The sequence below is a fragment of the Blennius ocellaris genome (assembly GCF_963422515.1).
Source record: "Blennius ocellaris genome assembly, chromosome: 11".
Taxonomy (NCBI): Eukaryota; Metazoa; Chordata; class Actinopteri; order Blenniiformes; family Blenniidae; genus Blennius; species Blennius ocellaris.
The window spans coordinates 12,858,152-12,884,402 of NC_137660.1; the positions used below are offsets into that span (position 1 = coordinate 12,858,152).

The 26,251-nt window shown below is 40.4% G+C and overlaps 2 protein-coding genes across 2 annotated transcripts; one reads left to right on the forward strand and one right to left on the reverse strand.

The window, feature by feature from the left end:
* The first annotated feature begins 2,753 nt into the window (after positions 1-2,753).
* bcap29 (B cell receptor associated protein 29) lies at positions 2,754-7,474 on the forward strand. Its single transcript, XM_080504216.1, has 8 exons — positions 2,754-2,967; positions 3,733-3,851; positions 4,026-4,126; positions 4,242-4,389; positions 4,540-4,675; positions 4,909-5,005; positions 5,122-5,222; positions 5,312-7,474. Exons 2-8 carry the CDS (start codon positions 3,760-3,762, stop codon positions 5,345-5,347), a joined length of 711 nt encoding a protein of 236 aa, XP_080360342.1. The 5' UTR covers positions 2,754-2,967; positions 3,733-3,759; the 3' UTR covers positions 5,348-7,474.
* A 326-nt stretch (positions 7,475-7,800) lies between these two features.
* slco1c1 (solute carrier organic anion transporter family, member 1C1) lies at positions 7,801-25,545 on the reverse strand. Its single transcript, XM_080505352.1, has 15 exons — positions 25,422-25,545; positions 19,968-20,135; positions 15,440-15,581; positions 14,698-14,830; positions 14,365-14,486; positions 14,003-14,149; positions 13,107-13,205; positions 12,461-12,709; positions 11,397-11,561; positions 10,632-10,827; positions 10,274-10,439; positions 9,085-9,269; positions 8,848-8,912; positions 8,396-8,513; positions 7,801-8,282 (listed from the first exon to the last, which is right to left on the reverse strand). The coding sequence occupies exons 2-15, from the start codon at positions 20,058-20,060 to the stop codon at positions 8,057-8,059; spliced, it is 2,106 nt and encodes a 701-aa protein (XP_080361478.1). The 5' UTR covers positions 20,061-20,135; positions 25,422-25,545; the 3' UTR covers positions 7,801-8,056.
* Between the last annotated feature and the right edge of the window lie 706 nt (positions 25,546-26,251).

A 26,251-nucleotide genomic window follows, 5' to 3' on the forward strand; every position in this document is an offset into this window, starting at 1 on the left:
CTGCAGTTCCAGATATGAAACTCCTACATGAAGCTAACCTCTGGCAATTCTCACAAAAGGTAAGCAAATACACACTTTGGCAGTATCAGTACATTTCTGGAGAAAAGTGCATATATTAGGAACATTGGGGCCATAATGAGATCTCTTTGTGCAAGTGGTTAAATGTCATTTAATTACTGGTATTACAACAAACTCACCAACTCGCAACTAATCACTTACTGTTTTATTTAAAACTCTAATTTAATTTCACTCCTTATCGCATATTTCATTTAACTGTGATTGATCACAATGCTCCAAAATAGTAATGGTGAAGAGTAATATATCACTCTGGATATTTATGTATATTGATATCTGGACAGTGGAGGAATAAAATGATGCAGAATGGTATCAAAGAAAACCTGTAAAATGATGCATGTCGGTAAATTGAGAGGACAACATGTTCAAGGAAAACACCTCTGTGCAATTGATTCGATTACAATATCAAATCGCTTCAAATATAAAGGCTTATGAACAAATTCAAATAATACTGTTTTTTCCTTGTTTTGCTATTTGTGTAGTTGTAGATTTGTTTTACTTGAATGTATTTTTAGTTGTTTGTGGAGTGTAGGCTTAGACCAGTGGCAAACAGATTACCAACGAATGTAACATTTGTTTAAAGGATTTTGAAACCATCCATGCATGAGGATAGATTATTTGAAGGGGTCATTATTCTGAATTTTATCAGGGTCTTCTGCCTCTGCAACGCTGCATTGACTTTCTCACCCTGAAGTGTGCTGCGATGCTATATTCAGCTAAGAGAGAAATGAACTCATGAAGATCAATACCTCCAAACCTGACATGTTTAATCCACAAAGTAACCATTCAGAGAAGGAAATACCAGTAAAAGCCAAACTGTACAAATTGACACACATGAGGGTCTGTCAGTCAGCCTCAGTGAGTCTGGACAACATTTCATCTGAAGTCGCCATCCATCCATCCATCCATCCATCCATCCATCCATCCATCCATCCATCCATCCATCCATCTTCTCTGCTACTTTATCTCAGCCAGGGTAGTCTGGCGCTGGACCAGATTCCAGCTCACAACGGGTGAAATCAGGATGCACCCTGGACTGATCATCAGTTGAGATAAATACCAACACAATCTTACATTCACATCTATACGCAATTTATAGTCACCAACCTCAAGTTTTTAGACTGTGGGATGAAACTGGAGAAATGCAAACTCCACACAGAATAGCCAAGACTCGATAAAACTCCTTTTGTAATCAACTTCTGCCTTGCTGTAAGTTGCCAGCACTATCCACAACATCCTGTTGTTTTGCGTGCCCCCTGACTCCTCCAGTCCACAGGGTGTCTCTGTCTGCAGAGCTGCAATGGATGCCATTTGTTTTTACATTATTGTGAGTAACCTTGAGGGAGTTTTGTGCATGGAAGTCCCAGGAGATCAGCATTTTTTAGAAACATTCACCCCAGCCAGCATAGCAACCATCACAGGAAAGTCAAAATCTCTGACATTGCTTTACATGCCTTCGCTTCTGATGCAAGATCATGGGAGGATTTCTCCAGACCTCTATATACAGGATTTTCTTCATTGCTTTACTGTCACGCAATTGGATGATTAAGTTAATTCGTGTCAATAAGCAGGTGTGCAGGTGTTCCTAATAAAGTGCTTGGTACATGAACAGATCTGGCTCATGTTTATGGATTCCTCTCTGCGGCAGAGTATTGTGGTCACAAACCGTTAGGTATAGCATCTGAAATGGTGAGGAGAGAAGAGCAATCAAAGCACATTCAGCTCCGCCACAGTCATTTACCCTCTCTCAAAAAGCTATCACAGGGTGCAGCTGTAAACATTTTGCTCCCCGGCACTCCTGAGACATGCAGTCAAAGAAGGGAGCAGCTATCCCTTTCTTTCACAGGCTTTCACAGAGGAAGCCCGTGTGAATACACTTGCTGGAGCTGGATACACAAGAGAGGGCAAAATATTCAGAGCAGTCCGAGGAGATGAATTCTGCCAAGAGAAAGTGTGGAGAAGGCTTCGTGCAAGATCCCCCCTCAATCTCTGTTGATTTTGCTCTGAAAACACACAAGCAATTCATGTGATTATGAGAGAACCAGTAGCAACCAATTTGTGCTCCTTTTCAAAAAGCACAGAAGAAGCGCAATGCCTTTATGTTTGTAATGAATGAGATTTTGTGATGATGCTTCTTTGCCATTTCACTGACAACTATTTATAATTTATATTCATTCATTTGCAAATGCAAGCCTTTATTCAGAATGTTGAATGTCTGCAAGTGTGATTAACACATAAGGAATATTTGGATTAAATTCACTCCTATCATTGCAAAATATTCAAGACATCCAGCTTCAGGTCCCTCTGCCTAAACTCACTGCCTTTATTATTGGAGAACATCGCCCCCTTCTGGTTGTTTGTTTGATTTCTGTGGTGCAGGAAAACCTAATGGTTTGTTTAAAAAAAAAAAAGTCTGCATATTTAAATGAATGGCAATATTAGCTGTTTTATACACTCTAGAACAAACACAAGCATTTGGTTATGTAGGACTGATCATTATTTACAAAGAGACTGAGTAATCCTCCCTGGGCTATTTTTGAACATGAAATATGAGAGGACACCAGCAGAAATCTCCTCACACACACACACACACACACACACACACACACACACACACACACACACACACACACACACACACACACACACACACACACAACCAAGTCAAAAGAAGCATTCTAGAGTCGTTCTGTGGACGAATAACAACTTTTCCACTCAGTTTGTGATCTTTAAGCAGGCCTAAAGGGGCTTTCTGAGGTCCATCTGTAGAGTTTTATTTAGGACTGTACAGCAGACCCTCTGACAGTCCTCAGCAGCTGTCGAGAACGTGTGTGAGCTCATGTGTGCGTGTGCCTGGGATTTCCAATTCTTTCCTTCATACAGCTTTGTCCGGTAAGCCAGCAGCTCTGTTCTTTAGTGTTAATCGTCGTTATTGATATTGCTACAATGTAGTGTTAGTAGGATAGTTTTAACCACTGTTCAGAACCAATGGCTTTTATGGCTGAGGAGTAAGGGCAGATTTAGATTTCAAAAAGCTAAAATTAGCAAAGGGGCTGTCTGTGGGCTTCACATGTGTATCCGTTAATTAGAAAAAGGCTTTTATTTACGACAGGGATATATAGTATATTGTGCATGGTTTTAACAAAACAAGTGGAAGTTATAGTGTTAATGTAGAGGCGCTGGTGTCTTCTTCATTATTGATAGAAAGGTTTATTCATTCATTGAAGCAGTAGCTGAACAGGGGATGTCCTGGCCAGGGGTGGGCCGGACAAGAAGACCACCACAGACCATCCACGATGCATTTCACCCAGAATGCAATTCAAAACAAAGATGGGGAGACTTTTCTGAATTTAGTTGTGAATTAGATGGTGGGCCTTTATGTATATTTACAAGCTCTCACCACTGGATGGATTTTCTCTTGGTACTATAGCCCCCATAAACTGGATTAAGGGGTATAGGTATAGAAGATATGTAAGTTAACTGTGAGCATGACGAAGTTACGACTAAGTTTTGCTGGGGTCTAATGTAGGATAACAGTGAGATGTTGTGCAGTGGTGTGTTTTAAGATACATGTGAGATAAACCACATTTACAATGACCCTGGACTGGAGGACGGCTGCCTTTTCAGCCTAAAATGTAAGTTTTTGTTCTTTTTCAGTTGCTGACTCCTCCTCATAAAATCACAATGACTCTTCAGTGGACAGCTGTGGCTCTCTTCCTATATGCAGAGATAGTGGTGAACCTCCTCTTATGTATACCCTTCATATCACCGAAGAGGTAGCACGATTTCCACACGTATCAATTTTCTGCATAAAAATGTGAACACAAGTGAGACAAACTGAAGGAGACAGTTCAATCAAGTCACCAGCAGAGTGCATCCACATCCTTTCTGAGCAGAGTTGCTGCATATTATATGATTTAACTCACATTATCCTTCTGACCCACTTCTAGATGGCGTTCGGTTTTCAGGTGGAGAATATGGAGCTGGTTATCTCCATATTGGAACAAATGTTTCTTTGCAATGATCATGGCCCTGATTATTCTCTTCCTCGGTGAGATTTCAGCTGCGATTCACAAACATCCCTTCATGTGTCAGACTGAATATTGAGTCATCCGTCGCTCTCAGCCAGCCTCGGCCATGTTTCCATTCTCTCTCTCCACTCTCAGATGCTGTCCGAGAGGTGCAGAAGTACTCTGGCCCCGAGCCCATGCAAGATGCCAAAGTGAACCCAAATGTGTACGACCACGTTCACATGAAGTTGTTCAGATCTCAGAGGAACCTCTACATATGCGGCTTCTCTCTCTTTCTCTGGCTGTTAGTGCTATTTTATTTCACATTCGCTCAAAATGAGTCAAACATGACTGCAGCCCTCAACACAACTGACCTATGTGTTTTTTTCTCCTGTCCCACGAGGTCCTGTATCATCTGTCGTCTGTGTTTTTCTGTTCTGTGACCTTAACACAGGATTATGCGTCGGGTCGTGACCTTGCTGAACCAGGCTGCTGATGCCCTGGAAGACAGAGCAGGTCTTCAGGCGCAGGTGGACCGTGCAGTCAAAGCAGCCAAGCAGCACCAGGACGACAGCCTGATGCTCAAACAAGTGAGAATGAAGGATTACGTTTGTCCTTTTGTTTTGAAATATAGTGTAATAGCTGATAAGGCCGCATGACTCTGCATTTTCCAAAGAATTTGCAGGTTCATGTCCTTATATAAACTGCTGTAAGCATTAATCCATAGTGTTTTTGTAGTGCCTTGTTTTCTTCATTTTAGTTCTGTATGTGGTCAAAATAAGCACCTTAATCTCTGTAAATAAGGGGTTTCCTTTGTGTTCAGGCAGTTCTGGATGGGGAAAAATCGGTTTCAGCTACAAAACAGCAGATGAAACTGGAGGCTGAGAAACTGGCAGGTCAATTAAAGGCATCTGAGGACGGTGAGTCATTATCACATGGAAGAGACTCATTCACACACTGTGGTGTCATGAATTGTACTTTTCATGGTATGTAATGTATAAATGAATTACTCTGAGTATTGCTTGTTTGTGTGGAGCTGTGAAAAAGTCTCAGGCTGAAGTCGAAGCCATGAGGAGGCAGGCCAAAGGTCTGGCACATGAGTATGACAGACTACTGAGTGAACACCATCAACTCCAGGTAAATAAACAAAAAAGACATTATCTATTGTTTAACTAACCCACTAATATTTGTGGGATTATTTCACGCTCATTGTTCTCGATCCACAGAACCTTCAGAGTACTGAAGACAAAAAAGGCCAGTGATCACTGGGGTACAGTCACAGTTGCGTCCCCCAGCTCCAGGAATACGGCTCGTTCATGTTGCATTTGGACTGGGCGTTAAAGCAGCTCATCACACGACAGTGTTTGTGTCATCTTGTTTTCTTTAGAAGTGTGTTCTGATCATTTACACATGTTTTTTTTGGTTTTCATTTTGTATGTTGCAATAACCAGAAATTGAAGTTGCAAATACTCACATCACTGTAATCAGGCACGGTGGTTAGCCTCATAGCGAGAAGATTGTTGGCTCAAATCTGTGCCAATTTGAATTGATGACTCTACATTACCCATTCGTGTGAGTGTGTGTAGTTGTGTGTCTGTCTGTGGTGGACTGCTGACCGGTTCAGGGTGTACCCTGCCTTTAGTTAGGTGGGACTGGCTCCGGTGTCTTGTGAGCATGAACACGATAATGTGGTATAGATGATGGACAGATGAACTTTCACAAGTATTTTTGCAATATGTGATTTGACTCACACACATGCAACTGGCATGTAACCTACTTTTCAATCCTATAAGTCAATCGATTTAATATCAAAACATTTTCATCTGCACTGCAGCTAATATGTTTATGTTTAATTGTTTTAATTCCTGATTTTCACTCAAAGCAAAATGCCATAGGGTCATTTCAATATACTCATTTTTATATGTCTGAAAAAGTGTGTTTTGAATGTAGATCTTTTGAGTATAAATTAGATAAATCATTTTTGAGACAAGTAACATCACCATTTACGTGAGTATATTTTAAGGGTATTAATTTCACTGAGTACAGATCCTCTGCTTCTAAAATAATAAAGCCTGGAAATGAAGGGGGGGGGGGGGCAGTCTCAGGGGCTTATGTTCAGATTTGTCATTGAATTTGTACAATTTATATTTGAGAAGTACTAACACCAGATTATTTTGTTGTTGTTTATTTAAAATGTGACACGTGATAAATTGTTGCATTAACACATATTGTTCAGCAGCTACACATTGTGGATGTTCTACTATAGCTGCTTTATTCGGGTTAGAGAACTGAGACCTATGGAGGTGAAGTGGACAAGTCATCAGTCCATCACAGCGTGAACAAACACTGACACACAAGCCTGTTTTGACTTGCTTGAGCTAACCACAGGTAGACTGCAAATTGCATATATACTGTGTATCAGAGGTGCCAGACTCATTTCAGGGGCCACATCCAGGGAAATTTGTAGATGAGTGGGTTTGACTACTAAAATGGTAGCATGGCATTCTTTGATTACAAATTAATGGACAAAATTCCCATTTCATGTGTTTTATACAATTTCAAAAAAATCTACAATTTTATAAAACACAACAACTTAAACATATTTAAGAAAAGTGAGCGCAATGTGGTGTAAAATAAATTACACAATGACACCCCAACGCATGTTTTTTTCAGTGTTCAGTGCTGTGTTAGAGTTCATTTGTGTTTTACAAAAACAGATATACAGATATAACAGATATATGTGCTTTCAGTAGTGTGAAAGTCGTTATACTTCTACAAGCTAAATGTGTTGGAATGATTTTTCCGGCATGGAGTAGTACGACTGTTGAAATTGAGAAAGAGGCACAATCAGGGGCAGCAGTGCTCCATGAGGTCAATAAACACCTCAAAGCATCATTCTAATTCGAAGACGTCTGATATTTGTCAGTTGCTTCTATTTCAACATTGCCCCTACAATTACCTGTGGTACTGCTCCTTCTGTTAGTATCCGTAAGCTTCCAGGTGGACAGAAATACAGACGATATGACTAAAGAGTACAAACAGAAATCATACCTAATGTTTAACATAAATTAACCTGACATCTTTGTCTTAGTCTCACTAATACAGTGCAATCCCCAATGAATAAATCCGTAACAGCAGTGACCTTTATTAAATAATCCAAACTCATATCTTCTTTGTAGTCCCAAAGGCTGGAACAGATGCACTTTGTGTTTGACACTCCTGCATGGAAGAAAACTGTTTAATTTTGAATTTTTTTTTAAAAATGTCTTACATGTTTCTCCCAATCTATTCTGCAAATTGAATTTTGAAATCATGTATTTGTAATAGGCTACTTGACCAGTACGCAAAAAAATGCATGACCATGTAAAATAAATATTATGTCTGTTATTGTCATGATAAATAAGTTTTTGGTAGACTTGTTTATTTATGTTAAGTCACGAAGCTGCAGTTGAACAACAGAAAGTTATCTATTGAAACTGAAGTGAAATGAGCTTCATATTGAGACACACCGTTGGCTGGAAATCAAATGGTGTGCTGCATAAAATCAGGATTGGGGGGGCTGTGTCCCACTTTTGATTTCATTCAAAGGTTGAAATACTCTCTCCTCTTACGTAACTATGCATTTTCTTACCTCATGAACAAGGACAACCGCTATCAATAGGGCAACCTCTTTCAAACACTTTATGTGAAAGGACAATTGTAGATTTTTATCAGGTTTAATCATAAAAAGCGAGCGCCACAGGAAATACAGAACAGTTACATTCTTTCTTTTTTTTTCTACAAAAGTCTTCTGTTAATGAAAAACACAAACACGTTTACGACCCAGAAAAAAAAGGCATATAAAATGGCCTTGTTCAGATATTGTATGTCTACACAAAGCATGTACAAATATATACTCTGTGTGCTATGAAAAGTGTCCACCGCATGTGATCCTCAGTACGTGTGAGGATCTTTCGAGCTGCGCTGGAGACTCACAATCTTGTCTCCCTCTCATGGTTGCAGTCCAATGCCAGTACAAACTGCTCGCAGTGTATGGAGCTGTTCTCCTCCTTCCTCAGCAACTCCAATTCGGCGTTTCCATTGGTCAACGCATTTTTCTCCTCCATCTTAATATGTCTTTTCAGCACAGAGAATCCCAAAATACAAAAGAAGAAAGAGACTGTCCTCAAGCCCAGTGTCAAGCCCAGGTATACTATCCTGAAAGAAAGACGAGACAAAGTGCTCTTACACTTCACGTATAAGGTAAACCTGTAACTCCGTGAAGTTATGTTGTAAAATTTAATATTTTTCCTATAAAGTTGTGACATTACCTATAGGAGGAGGTGTTATATATTCTACAGGCTCCTCTTCCTCCACATGTCTTGTATCCCCATTTCAGGCAGGTGGTATCAATAATAGCTCCAAAGTAAATGGGTGCAGGGATCCCTGCTGTGATACAATAGAAATACAACCGTTACTTTATATGAAGGGCTAATTTAAGGCTTGCTTCAAGAAAACAAAAATGTAGTTAAGACAAAATATTCAATACACTTTGACCAAAATATTCAAATTCATCAGAATATACATTTGCAATTTGTAGTTTTGAAAAATCCTCATGAAATTTTGAAAATATTCATAAATATTCCATCATGGGCCCCGTGTGCTCACAAACACTATTCTCAGAACTCCACTCCTTACAATGTACTTAGAGGATTTTCTCTTCAGTGCTTGACATTTAAAGTAAGAAGACGGTATAGTGCAGAATACCAGAGGGGTTTCTCACCGAGTGTTCGTGTAGCCAGCGTATGGATTCCAAGAGCGAGGGATTTCAACTCCGGCTTAATGCACCTATAGACACGGGTGTTAAACAATAGCCAGCTTTTCAACCCACCAACACTTGATGATGATGAAATACATTTTTCCCCCACTGCAAGCAACAATAGAACAGATTTTCTTTTGTACATTGAGGGTAAGGGGAAGGGTGACATTTTAGTATCCCGCAGCGGGAGTGTTGACAAACCTCACAAGCAGCATGAAGCCGGGTGTTCCCCCAAGAGAGATGATGAAGGAGCTGAGGACAGACAGGGCCAGGAAGTAGGGAAAGACTTTATCGCAGCTGTCCCTGCGGTGACACTGTCCCAGAGTGGCCGTCAGATTGCCTGGCTGGGTATGAGCCACCGCTACACACCTGCAACTGTCAAACACCTGACAGAAGAAGATGCAATGAGCTATAGGAGACGCTTGTCCTGTTTGCAAACATCCATGCAAATGCAGGCAAAATGTCACATGCTACTGTCAAATGACAACAACACTCCCATGATGTAGATCAGGGGCTTTCACACTGTGGGAGGATAAGCCCTCCAACAGGGACTTAACTACATTGTGCATTGAGCTCGCACTCCACACACACTTTGTCTTACAACAAGCAGTAGCCGTTGGTTAAATGTTGGATGTCGTTGTGTTTATTATTTTGTGAGATATTATTGTTTTCAGTTGTTTGGATTCATTTGTATACAAACATTGTTACAGTGATATTTAACCCTGGTATACTTAAAACAGTTCTAAAAGTGTATGTTTTAATAGAGTAATTCAGTAATACTACCTAAATCACAAATCCTTCTTAAAATCAAAAAGACCTTTTTATTTTTATTGCTTAGGAACTCGCATGAAGCCCTTTGGTACCCGTAAGTACCGAAAAATTTAATAATGGCCAAAAATTTAATATCTGCTATTAAATTAATAATTTCTTCCTTTTTCAATGTAACAACTTAATACCTTGCGTACAGTGCAATTAAAAATGTGATCCATCTCCATAACATTTTACCAGTAATGTAATAACTTATTACATGATTGAAGAAGCATTTAAAAATTATTTTAATATCCTTCAGTAACTGCAGCCAAAACTATTACAATACATATATAGGGCAACATTTCTTGGGAATCTAAAATCTTTTGTTGCAGGTTTTATGCAGTTTACTTGTGAGAAACAGGCTTAGTGGATGGGATAGTCGTCATACTTATTGACTGAGGGGACACACTCTGCAGCATACTCTTTCATTCAGAATGGCTAAAATTATTACATTTTATATTATTACATGCCCTTTCACCCAGGTGTGGCCGTCCCACACTTTTCAAACCACTGGGGTAGATGAAACATCTACCCAGGTCACACAGAAACGTGTACTGTCATGATGGCAGCGTTGTCTGACCGTGTTCCTGCCGGAGCCCGTGGAAAAGGTGCATCCAGCCAAGCAGGGGGACACGTAGGTGATCCCATTCTCTCCACACACCGGGTCCCACTCTCTCCTCGAGCACAAGCAACCCGAGTTGCAATCAGAGAAGAGAGATCCTTCTTGATAGGACGAGACGCCCGCTCTGCATGTGACAACATAAAAAACATTTTAAAAAATCATGTGCATGGTACATTTAAAATGTTGATCAAATGAGAAGCAGCTATTACATGGAATATGACAACGCAATGCTGAGGCTGTGTGTTAGTGGCCATATTCATGTTCAGATTTTCAACTAATCTAAATGACTGATTACAACAAAATGTGTGTGACATACCCTGTGTATGAGACAGTGATGCCGGCCACCTTGGAGTTCTCACAGCCCATAACAAAGAACAGGAGTGACAGGAAGTAGCCCAGCAGGGAGGTCCCAAAGGCAAATTTAGCGGCTCCCATGATACCCAGTTTGTACTTCTTCATAACCACACCTCCAGAGAACATCCCAAAGGCCACAGCCGGGATGTTGATCATGCCTAAACCACAGAATACATCTCATTCTTGAAGGGCTTAAGAATTAGGACACATCTTAGTCACGACACAGCACCCACGGAAAGGGATCAAAGCCTGAACACTCTCCAACATCAAAGTGGCCTCATTTATATTTCACTTAAAGTCCAGTGAAATGATGTTGTAAAAGAAAAAAAATGACTGAGAAGACACGTCTCCTCTTCCATTTCTCTCCTCATCCCTTCAATACAAAGAATAATATGATGAAAAGTCTTCACTTGCTTTGTGGTTGACCTTTAAATTGGTCTCATTAAATGTGTGCATGTAAATCAATGCTTGTCGTTTCAGAAGGATGGCGGGAAGCCTGCTTGTCATCTTGAAACTGCAACATGTACTTAAGAGAGAACCGGGAGCTCGAGTATGAAAAATTCATCAAATGCTGGCTCATGAAACACTTATGATGACCACCACCCTACTCACATCACTTTGAACCCTTTAACGCTTACCTGTCAGCAGCCAACACTGGTTCTATACCTGGGTTCAACTCTTCACAAACAGAAATCCTCCAAATCATGGAAATATCAACTTTACTCACCCATAAGAAAATTGGCTTTGGAAGCTGACTGGCCGTAGTGTTGCTCAATGTATTTGGGTTTGTAGGTGACCATACCGATGAGGGAGTTGAACTGGATGATGGTCACGCACAGGTAGATGATGTACACAGGATTTCCGAGGAGACTTTTCAATGTTGGCACAAATTCTGTACAACAACATTTAAATGAATGAATATTTCCCTGTGTGGATCAGAATTTTATTTCAATAGGCTACTCGTACTGAGATGCAAGAAATCGCCTCGTCTGAAACATTAATTTAATAATTATTTGCATGTATGTTACATCTGTTTGTGTGTGCATACTACACATTTGGCTTTATGCTGTTAATTTGTGTACATCTTTTTATGTGTATCTTTATTAGATGTGTACAAATGTGTCTTGTCACATACAAATCTCAATACAGATACAGTAACACGATGGTTAGTAAATGTTCACATGCACACACCTTGTATTATGGCGCACAAATGTCATTGAATCATAAACAAATCTCATCACACATACAAATCTAGTTATGTACATATAACCTAAGCTTATGCACATAATTCACCACATATTTCCACAAATCTGTGACTACATGAGCACCATTAATAATGCCTTAAAATCATTGGTGTCTTAAGCCCTTGAGCCATATTTCCCAACAGCATACAAATATGCAAATCTTAAAACTGGGCCTGCATCTGCTTCAGATGGCTCAGTTTTTATATATGGGAAGACAGGAAACCTTCTCCACCATGGAGGGAGAAACTGTGTGTTAAACACTTATAGTGTTTTAAGGCGTCACTAAGTCAATTTGGTGTTGTTTCCGCGTGACACAATTGGGATTATATGGCATTTAAATTCATTAAGCCGTTGAAAATCCAGTAGTCGTTTTGATAGAGGTGTAAACATAAGGCCAGTCTGTAAAGGCTCTGAAACTAGTCACAAAATATGTTTTAGGGTAGCTATTAAAAAAAAAAAAAAAAAAAAGTAGATTCCAAAATGATTCCAGTTTTCAATGCATATAAGTAGCATTTTCTGGCCTTCCTTGTGAAGACCCTCATCTTACCATTGGCCATCAGATGTAGATTAGCTGGTTCCTCCTGTCGGAGCTTGTGATCCATGTTGGGGGAGTCTGTGATGAATCTAGTTTGCTCTGGTGTGCAGCCAGAGTCGTGTTTTTCTACGGGCACTGGCAGTGATTTTGGCAGGAACCAGAAAGGAACAGCGGACATGAGTGTGATGGCACCGGCGATTAGGTAGCCCAACCACCATGCGCCCACCCAGCGAGCATCAGCAGGGGTGATGGTGACCGTCTCTGTGAAGATGCAGGCGCGCTTGTCAGTACATACAGTATGTGAAGTGAGGGTCTTTCAAATGGTGACTATAATCACATGTTCAATGCGCATGTAAAACAGATTTACAGTAAAGTGGCTCCACACAATGATCGGCCAAAATATTATGACCCCCTGCCTAATCGTCTTTGTCCTTCTTTTGCTGGTGAAACTGACTGTGATGAAGTGTGTATTCTGGCAACTTTCCTTTGGAAGTTGCAACAACTAATGCAGCAATCTGAACAGCATTAACTTGTCTGTTGGACCAGACCACATGGGTGGGCATTAATGTTTACTCACTGCAAATGTGAGCCAGGGCTTGTGTCTTAATTTATTCTTCATTTTTTCTTCATTTATTTAAGGTCATATTACTTTACTCACCCATATCCACATAGCCAATGTCAACATAGATCTTGGCACACAGTGACCCCAGCAGGTACCCAAAGACAGGACCAATAATAGATATGGTTTGAACACAACCTGTGATACACAACAAAGAACAGTTTATGTATTTATTGAGCTCAAATCGACAACCTTTCTAATTAATAATGATTGGGCTGCCTTCTTCAACAATTTGTCTTTAGTTTAGTTTACTAACAACTTTTTTTTAGGCAAAACGCTTTTTTTATACTTGTAATCAGATTCTAAGTCACATCGTACTAATTACCTCTTAACCCATCCCATCTTCTGATAATGTGAATTGTATCAGAATATTATACCAGGCTAAACACCATATAGGCCAGGGGTCTCCAACCCTGATCTTGAAGGCGCCTGTCCTAACTAAAACATGCAGGACAGGGACCCTCGAGGACCAACGTTACAGACCCCTGCTATAGGCAGACGCCATGTTGTGAGCGTTGTCTACTTGTTTGTTATTTTATTCACAGATTATCACACTTCTTCATATGCACATTAGACTACAATTAAATAAACACCTTTACTGTGTGTGTTTAGGTGATAATTATGATTATCACCCAATAGATGCTGTATATCTGAATGACACGAAGGTTCAGGAAGTTGGGAGAAGAATCAGAATGCTATCAACTGTTTCAAGTACAACATATGCAAATTATGGCAAGATTGTTTTAACACCCTATTATTAATGACCAGATGCTGTATATGTATACACTGACGGTTTTTCTTTATGAAAGGTGTTTCTTTAGGAATAAGTGCTGTCAGGTATCACAACATCTGAAGGTCAACTGTATAGAGAATGCCCTTTATAAAATAATTACATTAAAGCGTCGACACAAGTTACACTGAGTGAGGTGCATTACCAATATAGAGCGCAGCATTTTCAGACTGTGCATAATCATCTATATAAGAGATTCCCAAAGGCTGCACTGGGGTCTCTCCAATCCCACGTAGGATATTTCCCAGCAATACGTAAATCCACATGGAAACACTGGACTCGCGCTCACAACCTGCAGTTTACAACAAAGAAAATATCCAAGAACTAAACATTCCAACCTACAGAGAGTTTAAAGCACCAAAACGTTTGAGTTGTTGCAAAAACATTCAATAGAACAAATAATAAAAAAATATTTACTGCAAAAACAATGTGACCACATTTTAAAAAAGAGGCCATCAAAACAGAAGCAACACATTTTGTTAATTGTGCATAGCATAGCTACCTTACCTCGAGAGGGCAGTATAGAGGGTCTGTCACCTGCCCTGGAGGAGTCAAGTGAGCTTGCTGGACATGGAGAGAGGTTATTGGTTGAATTCACTGAAGGTCTAATGGATGTTTCGATCTTATAGCTGCGTATAAAATACCAATGTGACTGTTAAACAAGGGAAGGGAGAAAGCATCAGGTATTGTTAGCTATTAACAATGTGCAATACAAATAGAATACTGGCTATATTTAAGATAGAAGAAACACCAGCAATAAAACATGGCTACAGCTTTACAATAAACTATGTGAATGGAGTTTGTAAATGGCTACACATTCAGGCGTGACTCTTTGCCTACCGGCCAATGATGAAATGAGGCATGGCGATCAAGAAGGTCCCGAAAGACATCAGGAGACACCCGATTGCTATGATCTTGGGTCGGTGGAGCTTGGCACCAAAATAACTCACAAAGGCAATCACAAGCAAATTCCCTACAGGGAGGAGATGATCAGAAAATGAAATTGAGAGCAGTCAGACACTTTAATAAGACCTAACGCACAGAAAATCTCAGTTACAGGCTCCACATAGACAGTTTTCCACATGGATTTACATACGGATTCACCATTCTCAGACATAAATGTGTGTATGTGTGCTGTTTGACAAACACTGACTGTGACCTATATTCTGTAAATGTCTGCATGTAACTCCCAACTGGATTTTGGCAAAGTGCAAACACATTTGAGGTCTATGAAAAGACAGTGTGAGCATGTGCACACTGACATCTTCATCTGAGGTTTGTACAGAAAATATTACCCACCATTATTTCAGTATCCCGAGTCTGTTTGGAAACTGCTAAAAGCACAGCGAAATCCTTCTATTCAGCCGACATACTGGAGCATCAAAGGATTTCTCGGTGATTAAGATCAATTAGGTTTGCGACTGGAGACTTTTCAAAGCTCAAAGGGGATGCATGCATGCCACAGTATGGCATCAGCAGACAAGACGAAGACACACTATCTTGGCTTACTTGCATTGAGCATGAAGCATGTGCATGAACATTTACATCAACACAAGGGCTAAAGAAGCAATGACAAGCTCACCTATTTCGAAGCTCCCATCTATGATGCCGATCAGATAGCTGGGGATGTCAAATCTCCTTTCTAACTGTGTGATTGTGCTCTTCATGTAGCTGCCAGATAAAGCCTTGGCAAAGTAGGCAAAGGACAAGGCTGCAAGGAACAGCTAGAGATAGAAAACAGAACACCGTCAATGCAGCTCGAAGATCTGTGTACTCGTCACTGTAATTTCAAAAATACCAACCACTATTGGTACATTTATACCTTTTTAATAGTACCAACACTTCAAATATGCATGTTTCCCCATTTATTTTCAGACCTCAGATTCAGTGATATGAGTAGCCACTCAAGAGTAGATATGTATGGAAATAGCCAAAAGATTAAATAGTAATACTGCTACTACTACTACTAATAATAATAATATTTTACCTAATAAAACAAGCGGCAAAATTGGTTCAAACATGAGCTCTACCTGCAGACTGATTGAACGTGATTGTCTGCGTGAATGCATGGCATAAATTTGAAGTGCAGATACATCTTTGCAAACACCAAAGCTGACAATATGACCTGTGCCTGAGACTATACTGAGCTCCCTCTTCTTCTTGCTCCGCCACCTGTGGACACTGACAGTCTGTAACAAAAGGGGGATTACAGGAGCCAATCCAACTAGGATACAGACACATCTACTGCAATATGAGCTCACAGACCAACCCACATGCAGCATAATTGAAAACAGGTGAGAGGCAGCCATAGCCTGTCCTCTCAGGGATGAAAATGCAGCAAGCTCAGAAAAGACTGTGAAACAACACCTGTCATTTTCAGCAAAGATTGATCTAAATTTTTATTTAAACATTTAAAAAAATATATATTTCAAAGCCACAATGCTGCATGTGCTCGAAATTCGTTCTCGAGAGATCTGAACAGTGCAATGTTTTCGGCACGTTGGCTGGCTATTTCTAATCATTGTTACAATACAAACACAGAATGAATTATTATAAATTGGTCTCACAAGCCTACAGAGACAACAATCTTTAATTCATGATGACACAATCCATCACTTTCAAGGGACCTGGTGTGAGTGATTCTGAGCGCTTTGCTTAGATACACTTTTTGGACACTAAAACAGTGTTTTGAAAGATATTGTGGGATTAAAAGACATACACAAACTGCACATGTGATAAAATTCAATGGAAAAAGTCAATGTGACCAAAGTCACAGTATTGAAGTTTTAGGATACATTTGTTTGTCTTTTTGGGGTGGGGGGTGTCCAATAAATAGGAGACGTTTCATACCTGGCTTTGGCAAAACAAACAAACAAGCAAAAAAAAAAAAGCATACAACATTAAGTACAATTGCCAAGTGCTTTTTGCAAGGTTTCCCAAATAAACATTAACTGAAGCTATCTGCTCATTTACTAGTTTGCTACATATAGTTTCAGCTCAAAGATCAAAATCGCAACAGGGATATGCTCAGTGTTAAAACACTGCACTGTCGTTCAACCCCCTTATCAAAATACTTTTTTTTTTTCATTGTTTAAGCACAAACAAATAAACCCGTTTTCAATTCGGTCTACCCAATTCCATGCAACACTTCACACTGATGTAATCTATTGGAGATCACAATCAAGTGTAAGCACAAATTAAAGAATAGACCGGGGCATACCACACGATGGATCGGCTTTCAGACAACAGTAGCCCAAAGAAACAGAAACCTGTAATCAGAGATGGCCTGACCACTGTTAGTAATGATGCTGACATCCAGAGAGCGCTTTAGCAGCATTGAGAGTGCCTGCATTGAGAGTGCCCTATAAAAAAAAACAGACTGCTCATTGAAAAGACAGCAAATATTAGAGCAATGCTACTGTTGTGCTGCTTACACACAGTTTTGATTTCATACTTTAGAGCAGCACTCAAACTTTTAGTCATGTGAACTGTAGTCCTGTTTGTTGCTAACCCTTCTAAAGTGAGCCCTCGGGTCTCTACAAATAAAAATAATGCCACTATTATGTCTAATATCAAAAGTGGTGTGACTTTAACAGTTTAGACTTGTGGTAAAAGTGATGGAAAGCACAATCCTCTGCTGTTTGACTAAAGTACATCCTGGATCGAATTTAATTTGTGAAGGTTATTAAACAAGCTGCTACTCATCTAAAAAAGAAAATAATTCAAATTACAAGTTTAAAAGCCATTATGTTCAAGGAAACAGTTATCTTTCTGGTGGTCTTAATATTTGTAGAGCTGTGTGGGCTGATTAGATAAATACACATGCAGCCGTGCACACATGCGTAGGCCCGAGTGGAATCTGATTTGGTTGGGGCCCCTGTCAATTATTTTAAACCAATGCAGAATCTGAGAGGAGCTGAGGCGGATCGTCAGATCTACTGCTACCAACTGTGTGCTGTACAACTGATTGTTATCGCTCATTATCAACACATCCTTCTCCTTACAGAGGGGAACATGATTGGCAATCATCTTGCAGAATATGGCTGGACATATTGCTGCTGCTACTGGGATGCTGAGACACAACAGTTCTCATGTAACTGCATTAACGATGTTGACTTGGAAAACCAGAAGGCTCCAGCAGCATCAAGATGGCCTTAAGTCTGCTTCCCAAAGATCATTTTTTTCATTATCTATACCAGCTGCAAATACTCAGTTACTAGATGCTTTTTTGTGTTGTCTTGTTTTGTGTTTTTTTTTTCTTTTTAATTATGTTGGTAGCAAGCTGCAACTAATTAATTTTATTTTGATGTTGCTTGAGAATAAACTGAAAACCTTTTGTGAAAAAGAGTTCAAAGCCGCTTCACCAGCAGACTGGAAGACTAAGACTGGCTCCAGTCCATCACCACCTTAAAGAGGAAAATATGCTGTGGAAGATAGCTGAATGGATGGATTCAGCTCATGTGTGCTGGTTTGAACACATAAAACAATTTCTACTATGAGGCAGCTTTGCAAAAACACCTTTTTCAACTACCTACTGTATTGCTGTAGCTGCATGTGAGCTGTAACGCATGCATGTAGAACAATTCTAATCTCGGCTCCTAACCCCGACAAACATGGAAATCTGCCAACGTGTGTGCTTCGAACTGACCAAAAGACTTTCTGTCAATGAACAAGTGAATGTTGTATCAAAACAGCCACACTGAGAAGTTCCTTGGAGAGATTACTACACAGAAGGAAAACACATGGACAAAAATCAAGCATTACAGGAATTCCTTGTAAGTGTTGTTGCAGTTACCCAACTAAGCAGCTTTTTAATTATTGTTCAGTGTGCTTTCTAATCCAATAAAGAGGCCCAAGACCTCCACCGTGACCTCTGTTCCTGAAGCACAAACTTTGTCTGACGAATTGTTCACAGTGACCTAATATAAAGAGCTAAATGTGTTGCATTGCACTGCTGCACTCAACACCTTACAAGTTCATTAAATGGGACTTCAAGTGACGTACCAGATGCTCAACTCAAACTTTCAGTGGGTGTTGAATCATTGATGGACTCCCATCCATATGCACAGAAATATTTTTTTCAAACAAACAGAAACAAGAATCACCGAATGAGATCTATCTATAACTGCAGCCCATACGCAAGCGGCACATTGGAGCATGCACATTTACTTTGTGTCTCTGTCAGGTGTGATTCCAGTCAGCATAAATATATTTGTATGTCCTCTGTCAGCTTGCTAGAGGACACTTTACACATGCTCCTTTGACCTGCAGGTACAGTATGTAATGCTGCCTGCCTCGTATATTGAGCATGCCACACCAAAATCTATCTACATTTTTAATAATACCAGTAGTAGTAATACCATAACAAATACAAGAGAGTGTATGTCCTCACCCTTCTGAAGAAAGCTGGCCACCTTCATCCCTTGCTGATTAATTTATATTAGTCAGCCATACAGAGCCTCCTGACCTACTGCTGCACTATCTGGGTCTCTAATTGTACAGTGGAGGACAAGATGGACCTGCAGCAAGTGGTTAGTGCTTCAAAAAGATTAAAATCAAGGGACAGTCACAGTGACTAACTCCATAAGAAGGGAAGCTAAATCTTGAAGGACTCTATCAAATCGGAACGTCAACTGTTTTCCCAGTTCCTTCTGAAAGGAGAGAAAAATATTTCAAAATATCAATATACAAATTCAAATAGCTTCTACCACCAACCATCCAAACACAGATGCACATGCATGTACGCGCACACTCTACTCAGGACTTGAGGGGCAATCACTCTTTCCTATCCTTTTGTTCCAGTTTGTACTATTCATTTCTCCATCATATATTTTTATTCACGATGCACTGCCATTAGGAAGCTCAATATCTTGTCATTTGTTTATTCTCATTTGCCATTCTGAACTTTCTCTGCAAAGCATGCAAAAACAGTAACTGTAAGGGAAAATTTCAAATAAACCAGTGTACAGCAGAGTAAACCCAAACTGAAGGGATGTAACTCTGTTCATTTGAGACTACCTGTAACTGTCGACATAAATCTATAGTGTTCATCCAAACTACGATAGAAAATCCTCTCGTGTGGAGCTCTTTTTCACCATTAGACTCATTACCTTTAGATTTGGGTGGCAGGAGTTCTTCACGGAGGATGCAGGTTTGCCATTTAGAGTCCAGCTGCCTGTGGTCTTGGTGTCCATTTTCTTCATGACAGCTGTCTGGTGTAGATCCCCTCAGGTGTATTTCTCTTTTAGACGTTTAACAATGGCCGTTCACACCCACACCTGTTGGACAAAGACATATCAGCGGGTATCATAACACATATGAAATTGATATGTATAAAACCTGTTTTACACAACATTAATATATATAGCATATCATCTAATACGTATCCTCAGGAAAGACCTCAATGCTATGAGAGCCAAATTAAACCATGAGTAAACATAGGCCAAATAGTCATACTGGCTCAGGCGTCGCCCATGTTAGCAAGTCTGCATCACTCGCTAGATAACCAGAGCACTCTTATGACAAATTGGCTACTGGAACATGGAAAACAAAGTCAAGGGCAGACAATACGGAACTGACAAAATGCTGCTTCATGAGCAATCCTAAAGAGATGAGATATTTGCAGAGAATGTGGTACCCACAATAAAAAAATCTGTAGCACAGTGTTTTAACATTCATAATCACCACCTACTATCACAACGAGAGAACAATGGATGGATTGATTACAAGATGGCCTAAATCTGGAAATGATGATGTAAATGTAAAAGATCAACAGAACACCAAGGATAAAGTAACTCCAAGGGATTGTGGACGGTGACCCTGGAAGCCAACTCAGAGCCAACCCCGAGCCCAAATAAACATCAAGTACAGTATGCACCAAGGAGGTAGTGCATAGGCCAAAAATCTCTCAGTTAGATCTGCACAAAAACTTGCTATGGATACTAATTTTGAAGTGGGGAACTAATCTGTCACCTGCTCTCCATGGATGGCATCAAGCTGTACACCAATTATGACCAAGAAATCGACTCAGTGATCCACACCACCAGGATCTAGATTACAACATAGGGAGGTCATTCATGTTAGACCAGTGCAGTCGGATGGTATCAAAGAGAGGCAAGCTGATCAAAATTGAAGGGTGGAGAGGCCAATATACAGTAGGTTCATGCTAATGGAAACCATAAAGCCACTGCAAGAGAATCAACTAAATACCTCCAAAATGTGAGGCAAGGCCTAAACAATCAGTCGAATGGTAGGAACAAGGTTTAGGTCATCAACATATACACACTGCCGGTAATCAGATACCCAGCAGGAATCATAAACTTGTCAAAGGAGGAGCTAAAAGCCACAGGCATAAAAACAAGAAAGTTTTTCACCATGCATGGAGGGTTTCACCCAAAACCCAGCATCCTGAGGCTACACCCTAAGTAAAATGATCAAGGCCAAAGTCGAGTTATTGTTAAGTCACTATCCAAGATGAAACATCCAAAAATACAAGAACACATAATGAAGATGGCCCAGAAGGATAGGCTACCAAGAGAATGTCTCAGAAAGCTAAAACCAGATGAGAATGAAGAGGGGGAAGTAATGTGAAGAGACCCTCCATGCCCCTACCACCACCTGCAATAGGAAGTGGTTGATATCAAGAAGACCTACCAATGGATAGAAAACACTGGACTGCTGGACATTACAGAGGCACTAATCTTGGCCACAAAAGAACAGGCACTAAGCTCAAGGGCCATAGAGGCCAGGGTGTAACATAGTAGATCAGACCCAAGGTGCAGGATGGGTAAAGATGCCCCAGAGTGGGTTCGGCAGAGTAGCAGGGCGTAAAATGTGAGCAGGGTCAGCATATGTGTGAAGACACAAACAAGTGGCTTCAATACAGAAAGATATGTGCCCAATATTGATTTGAAGTAACCAACTTCTGGTGGGACATCTCCCCGAAGGTGGTTAGAGAACAACAGTTCTAAGATCCTGTAGGGCTGTTTGTCAGTTTCCAGGCTGACAAACAGCTTCTGGATAACAAACCACAAATTGTGGTGGTTGACAAACAAAAGAAGAATGATAGTTATGGTAATACCAGCTGACAGCAGCATCAGAAAGAAAGAACATGCAAAGTTTGGGAACTTGCCAGGGTTGAAGGAACAGCTGGAACAGACGTGGACTGTTAAAGCTGATGTGGTTCCCGCAGTCGTAGGACGACTCAGGATCGAAGCCCCTAAACTAAGAGAGTGGCTGCAGCAGATTCACTGAACAGCATCTGAAGCCTCAGTCCAGGAGAGTGCAGTTCTAGAAACAGCTAAGATACTTCGCAAAACCCCCAAACCTCCAAGCCTCTGGTGGAAGATTCTGGCAGAGCTTGAAGACGATACAGATACTACCCCACAAGGGTGAGATGGTGATTTCCTTTCTTCTACTATATATGGTGGTTCCCATTACATAGCTGCCTCACACTGCCTCTAAAAGCAGGGGGACCCCTTATTTGGTTTCTAATTTGTCAAAAGATTGCAGTGAAGCCAAGCACTACATGCCTTAGAAAGTACAAGCAATAGGTACTTTCCCAGGTCTGCTTCAAAGTCTAAAACATGTCAGATTAAGGTTTCCTTTGTGCAAATCAAACTTTGACAAATTCCGAGCAGACAAGGCCCCAGGCTTTCCCGTGACCTCTGGTGGCACCCCATGGGGGGGTTCTGCACCCCAGGTTAGCATTTTACTGATTTTATCCATGTAGGGGGAGTAGAAAGGTGTGTGCACTGACGTAGGGGGTGATAAAGGAGGATGTGGGAGTACACTGGGTGAAACGTTTGGGATGACAGCTGTCAGTCTGCATGTAACGCTCTCGACTCGCCTGTCTGTCTCTGCTTTGATGAGTTCCACAGTATAATATTTCCTTGTTTGTTTGCTTGAGAGGAATGTATAAGTATATTATGAGACCCTATAGTAGAATTAACACCAAGTTAGAAATAATTTGCATGCCTAAATCATTATGTCCAGTAAATAATGGCTTTAAATCAACATGCAGTACAGTTTTCAGGACTCAGCTGTTTGTTTGCTTGAGAGGAATGTATAACAATATTATGAGATTGTATCGTAGAATTAACACCAAGTTAAAAGAAATTTGCATGCATGAATCATTATATCCAATATATAAGCTTTATATAACTTTAAATCAACATGCCGTACAGATTTCAAGACTCTTCCTCTCACCTGTCAAGCCACCAATCGGGTGAAGTTGTTACATTCTTTTCATTCAAGTACAGACAAAACAACAAGACATTAGATGCATTGTGACATTGTAAAGAAGGGCAATTTAATAAGCTCTTCTTTCATCTAATATTTGACATTCTGATAGCTATGATGCCATAACAGCTTTTTTTTTAAAAGACAATGGTTAACTTTTAACTCGGTGAGGAGTGGGAAAGTACTAAGTGGAAAAAAAGTAAAGTAGGATGAACTGGAGGCTACAGGGGGCTAGTGTTAGGATAGTTTACACATCCTATGTCATGTTAACTGCACAAGTAACTATTGCACATTCAAGTTGAGCAATAATGTGACAGTAAATCTGTTTAAGGCAAGTTTCATAAACATACAGTCAAACCTATTAACACATATTAAGCTAAATGCTCTGGGGGGAAGACCAGAAAGGTGATGAGTGTTACCAAGTAAAATAGGAACCATTTCAGTAATAAAAAGCTGTGTTTAAAAAGATGGACAAAGAGCAAAAGCAGAGCTGTTTCAAAGCCAGACTGTTTATTCAGTAACATAACAGCTCCTCATAAATGTCTACTCAATGCTCCAAAACCCCAACATGACTCTGAACTGTGAAACGAGCATCACAAGATAAAGCCGCAACTCCTTTTTGAAAACCGCCAATTAAGGCTGCATATACAGTTAAAAGAGGTGTTGTCTGTCTGATACAATCAAAGTAGGATAGTGACAACATAACCATTGTTAGCGATTCTGTTTCTTCCAAAAAACAACACAAATACTTCATCAGCCTGTTTTGAATCTCGTGTATGACTGTGGGTTTATGTCAAAACAGCTTGTTAATGTGCAACAACTGTGCTTTCTTCTCTCTGAGTCATTGTGCGGGTTGGATCTCCAAAGATCCATGCAGAAGTTATGGGAGCAGTTTCTTACATCAGAAATCAAACTTGTACTTTCAGATAATAAATACTTTGCTGATTCTCACAGATTTGGGATGAAATTTCATGTGAAAGTAGTCTATCCATGTATCTCTCTTCTACACAGCTTTGTTCAACTGTTGTTCCTGGGAGGGCCACGATAGACATAAAGCAGGGAACACCTTTGACAGGTAACAAATCCACCCTGGGTCACCCTGGTTGGACCCCCTTCAGAAGTTCCTTCATTCTTGGGGCATAGATACATAAATAGCATAAATGATTTTTAAATATGTTGGTCCATATTGACATGACATAAAAACACAATTGCTGCATTTATTGTTGTTGGCAGCACACCCATGATGTTAATGTTCTGTTTGGCTCTTTAGCAAAGATGCTTTACCGGATCAAAATTTGATGACTTTAGAGGCCACTGGACTACAGTGAAACAAATGTCATGATCAAAAATGATTATTTCAGTTTTGATACACTACGTTATCCTACTGGAAGAAGCCATAAGAACATGAGTACACAATGGTCACTAAATATGGACATGACAAACCTGACAGCTATTCTCCAATTCTGGTGAGCCTTTGTCAACTCTAAGTCTCAGTCTCCTCTTCTTAGCTGACAGGAGTGGCACCCCATGTGATTTTCTGCTGCTGTAGACCACCAGGTTCAAGCTTACATGTATTGTGTGACAGTTATGATTTGAGTTACTGTTGCGGTTCTATCTTTTGAACCGGTCTGGCCATTCACCTTGATGTCAATAAGGACTTTATTTTTTCACCCAGAGAACTGCTCTGCACTGGATATTATCTCTGTAAACCTGGGAGATGCTTGTGTGTGGAATCTGAAAGACACTTAAATCACCTTCCTTCCCTGTTTCCATGCACAGTTTGAACTTCAGCAGCTCATCTTGATCATGTCATCTAAATACATTGAGTGGATTTCATGTGGCTATGCATTATGGAGTGGATGAACATTCTAAAATGTGGCAGGTAATTATTCCATTAAACAGTCTTTGTCCATCTTGCTCATATGCAGGTGTTTGATAGCGGGAGAAGTGTTATCATCTCTTTAAATCACGCGGGATTAATCGTAGAATCATTTACCATTTTCAAAACAACAATCTTTCAAATGAACTTTACAGAAGTCAACCGATGCCACGATCCACGAAAGAATTAAGCATCGCATTACTGTGCAAAGCCTGTCTGCTGTTTCCTCAGACAGATGCGTAGACTGCACCAGTTAAAGTGTCTGGTGATGTCCAGTCAATGTCTCACTGTCATTGTCACCCGATTCCCAAATTTATACAACTGCCAATCCCTTAATTACACAACACGTGTGGATTAAAAACAAACAAACAGCAAACTGATATTTATAAACGTGTGTCTGGATAGACAGTTTAAAAAAACAACAACAAACAAACGTGATACTTACGCAACTTCAAACCTTCTCCTTTACGACGTCTCTAACTTCATGATTATTGAACGTGAAAAATACACGCCACAAATAATATCCTGCGGGTTGGTAGGAAGCGTGGTGCGTTGTAAGATGAGCCAGCCGTCTGACTGTCCCCTCCTCTCTCCGTGCCCACTCCCAGCTGGAGGAGAACAGCGTGTATCGCAGCAGACAAGAAGCGGGGCGGACCCTGAGCGGCGGCAGCGTGGACGCACGGAGGCGCGGCGCGGTGCGCCCGGTGCGCACTCGATGCGCTTAACAGTCGTCACAGAAACGAGTTACCGAAGCATGTGTCACCGCCGTCTCAGGCCCGATCGACTGTCTGCGAGCGGCCACACGTCTGCCAGACGTCCGATCCCCCGTGTTGGATGACTAATGGGGCGCTGTGGGACCTAAAAGTCTGCAGTCCTCCTTCGTACTGAGCTCAAAGGATAAATATTTAGAGGTGGAGAGAGTACTGATTGGATATTTGCTCTCAAGTACACCTCCTGCTACATATCTGAAATTATATTCACTTTAGATAATGTTTAAAATGACATAATTATTATTATTAATATTAACAACGACGTAAGAGCTAAGTAACATTCACAAACTATTTTGCCAGTAACAGGTATATGATTCAATCTGTGTAATTAAGGTCCGTGATGGACGACCTAGCCATCTGTGACCCTGAACTGGATAGAACAGTAAATAAGATGTAAAGATGAAACCTCAGATCCAAGAAGAACAATGCGGTTTTCGTCCTGGTCGTGGAACACTGGACCAGCTCTATACCCTCCACCAGGTGCTTGAGGGTTCGTGGGAGTTCG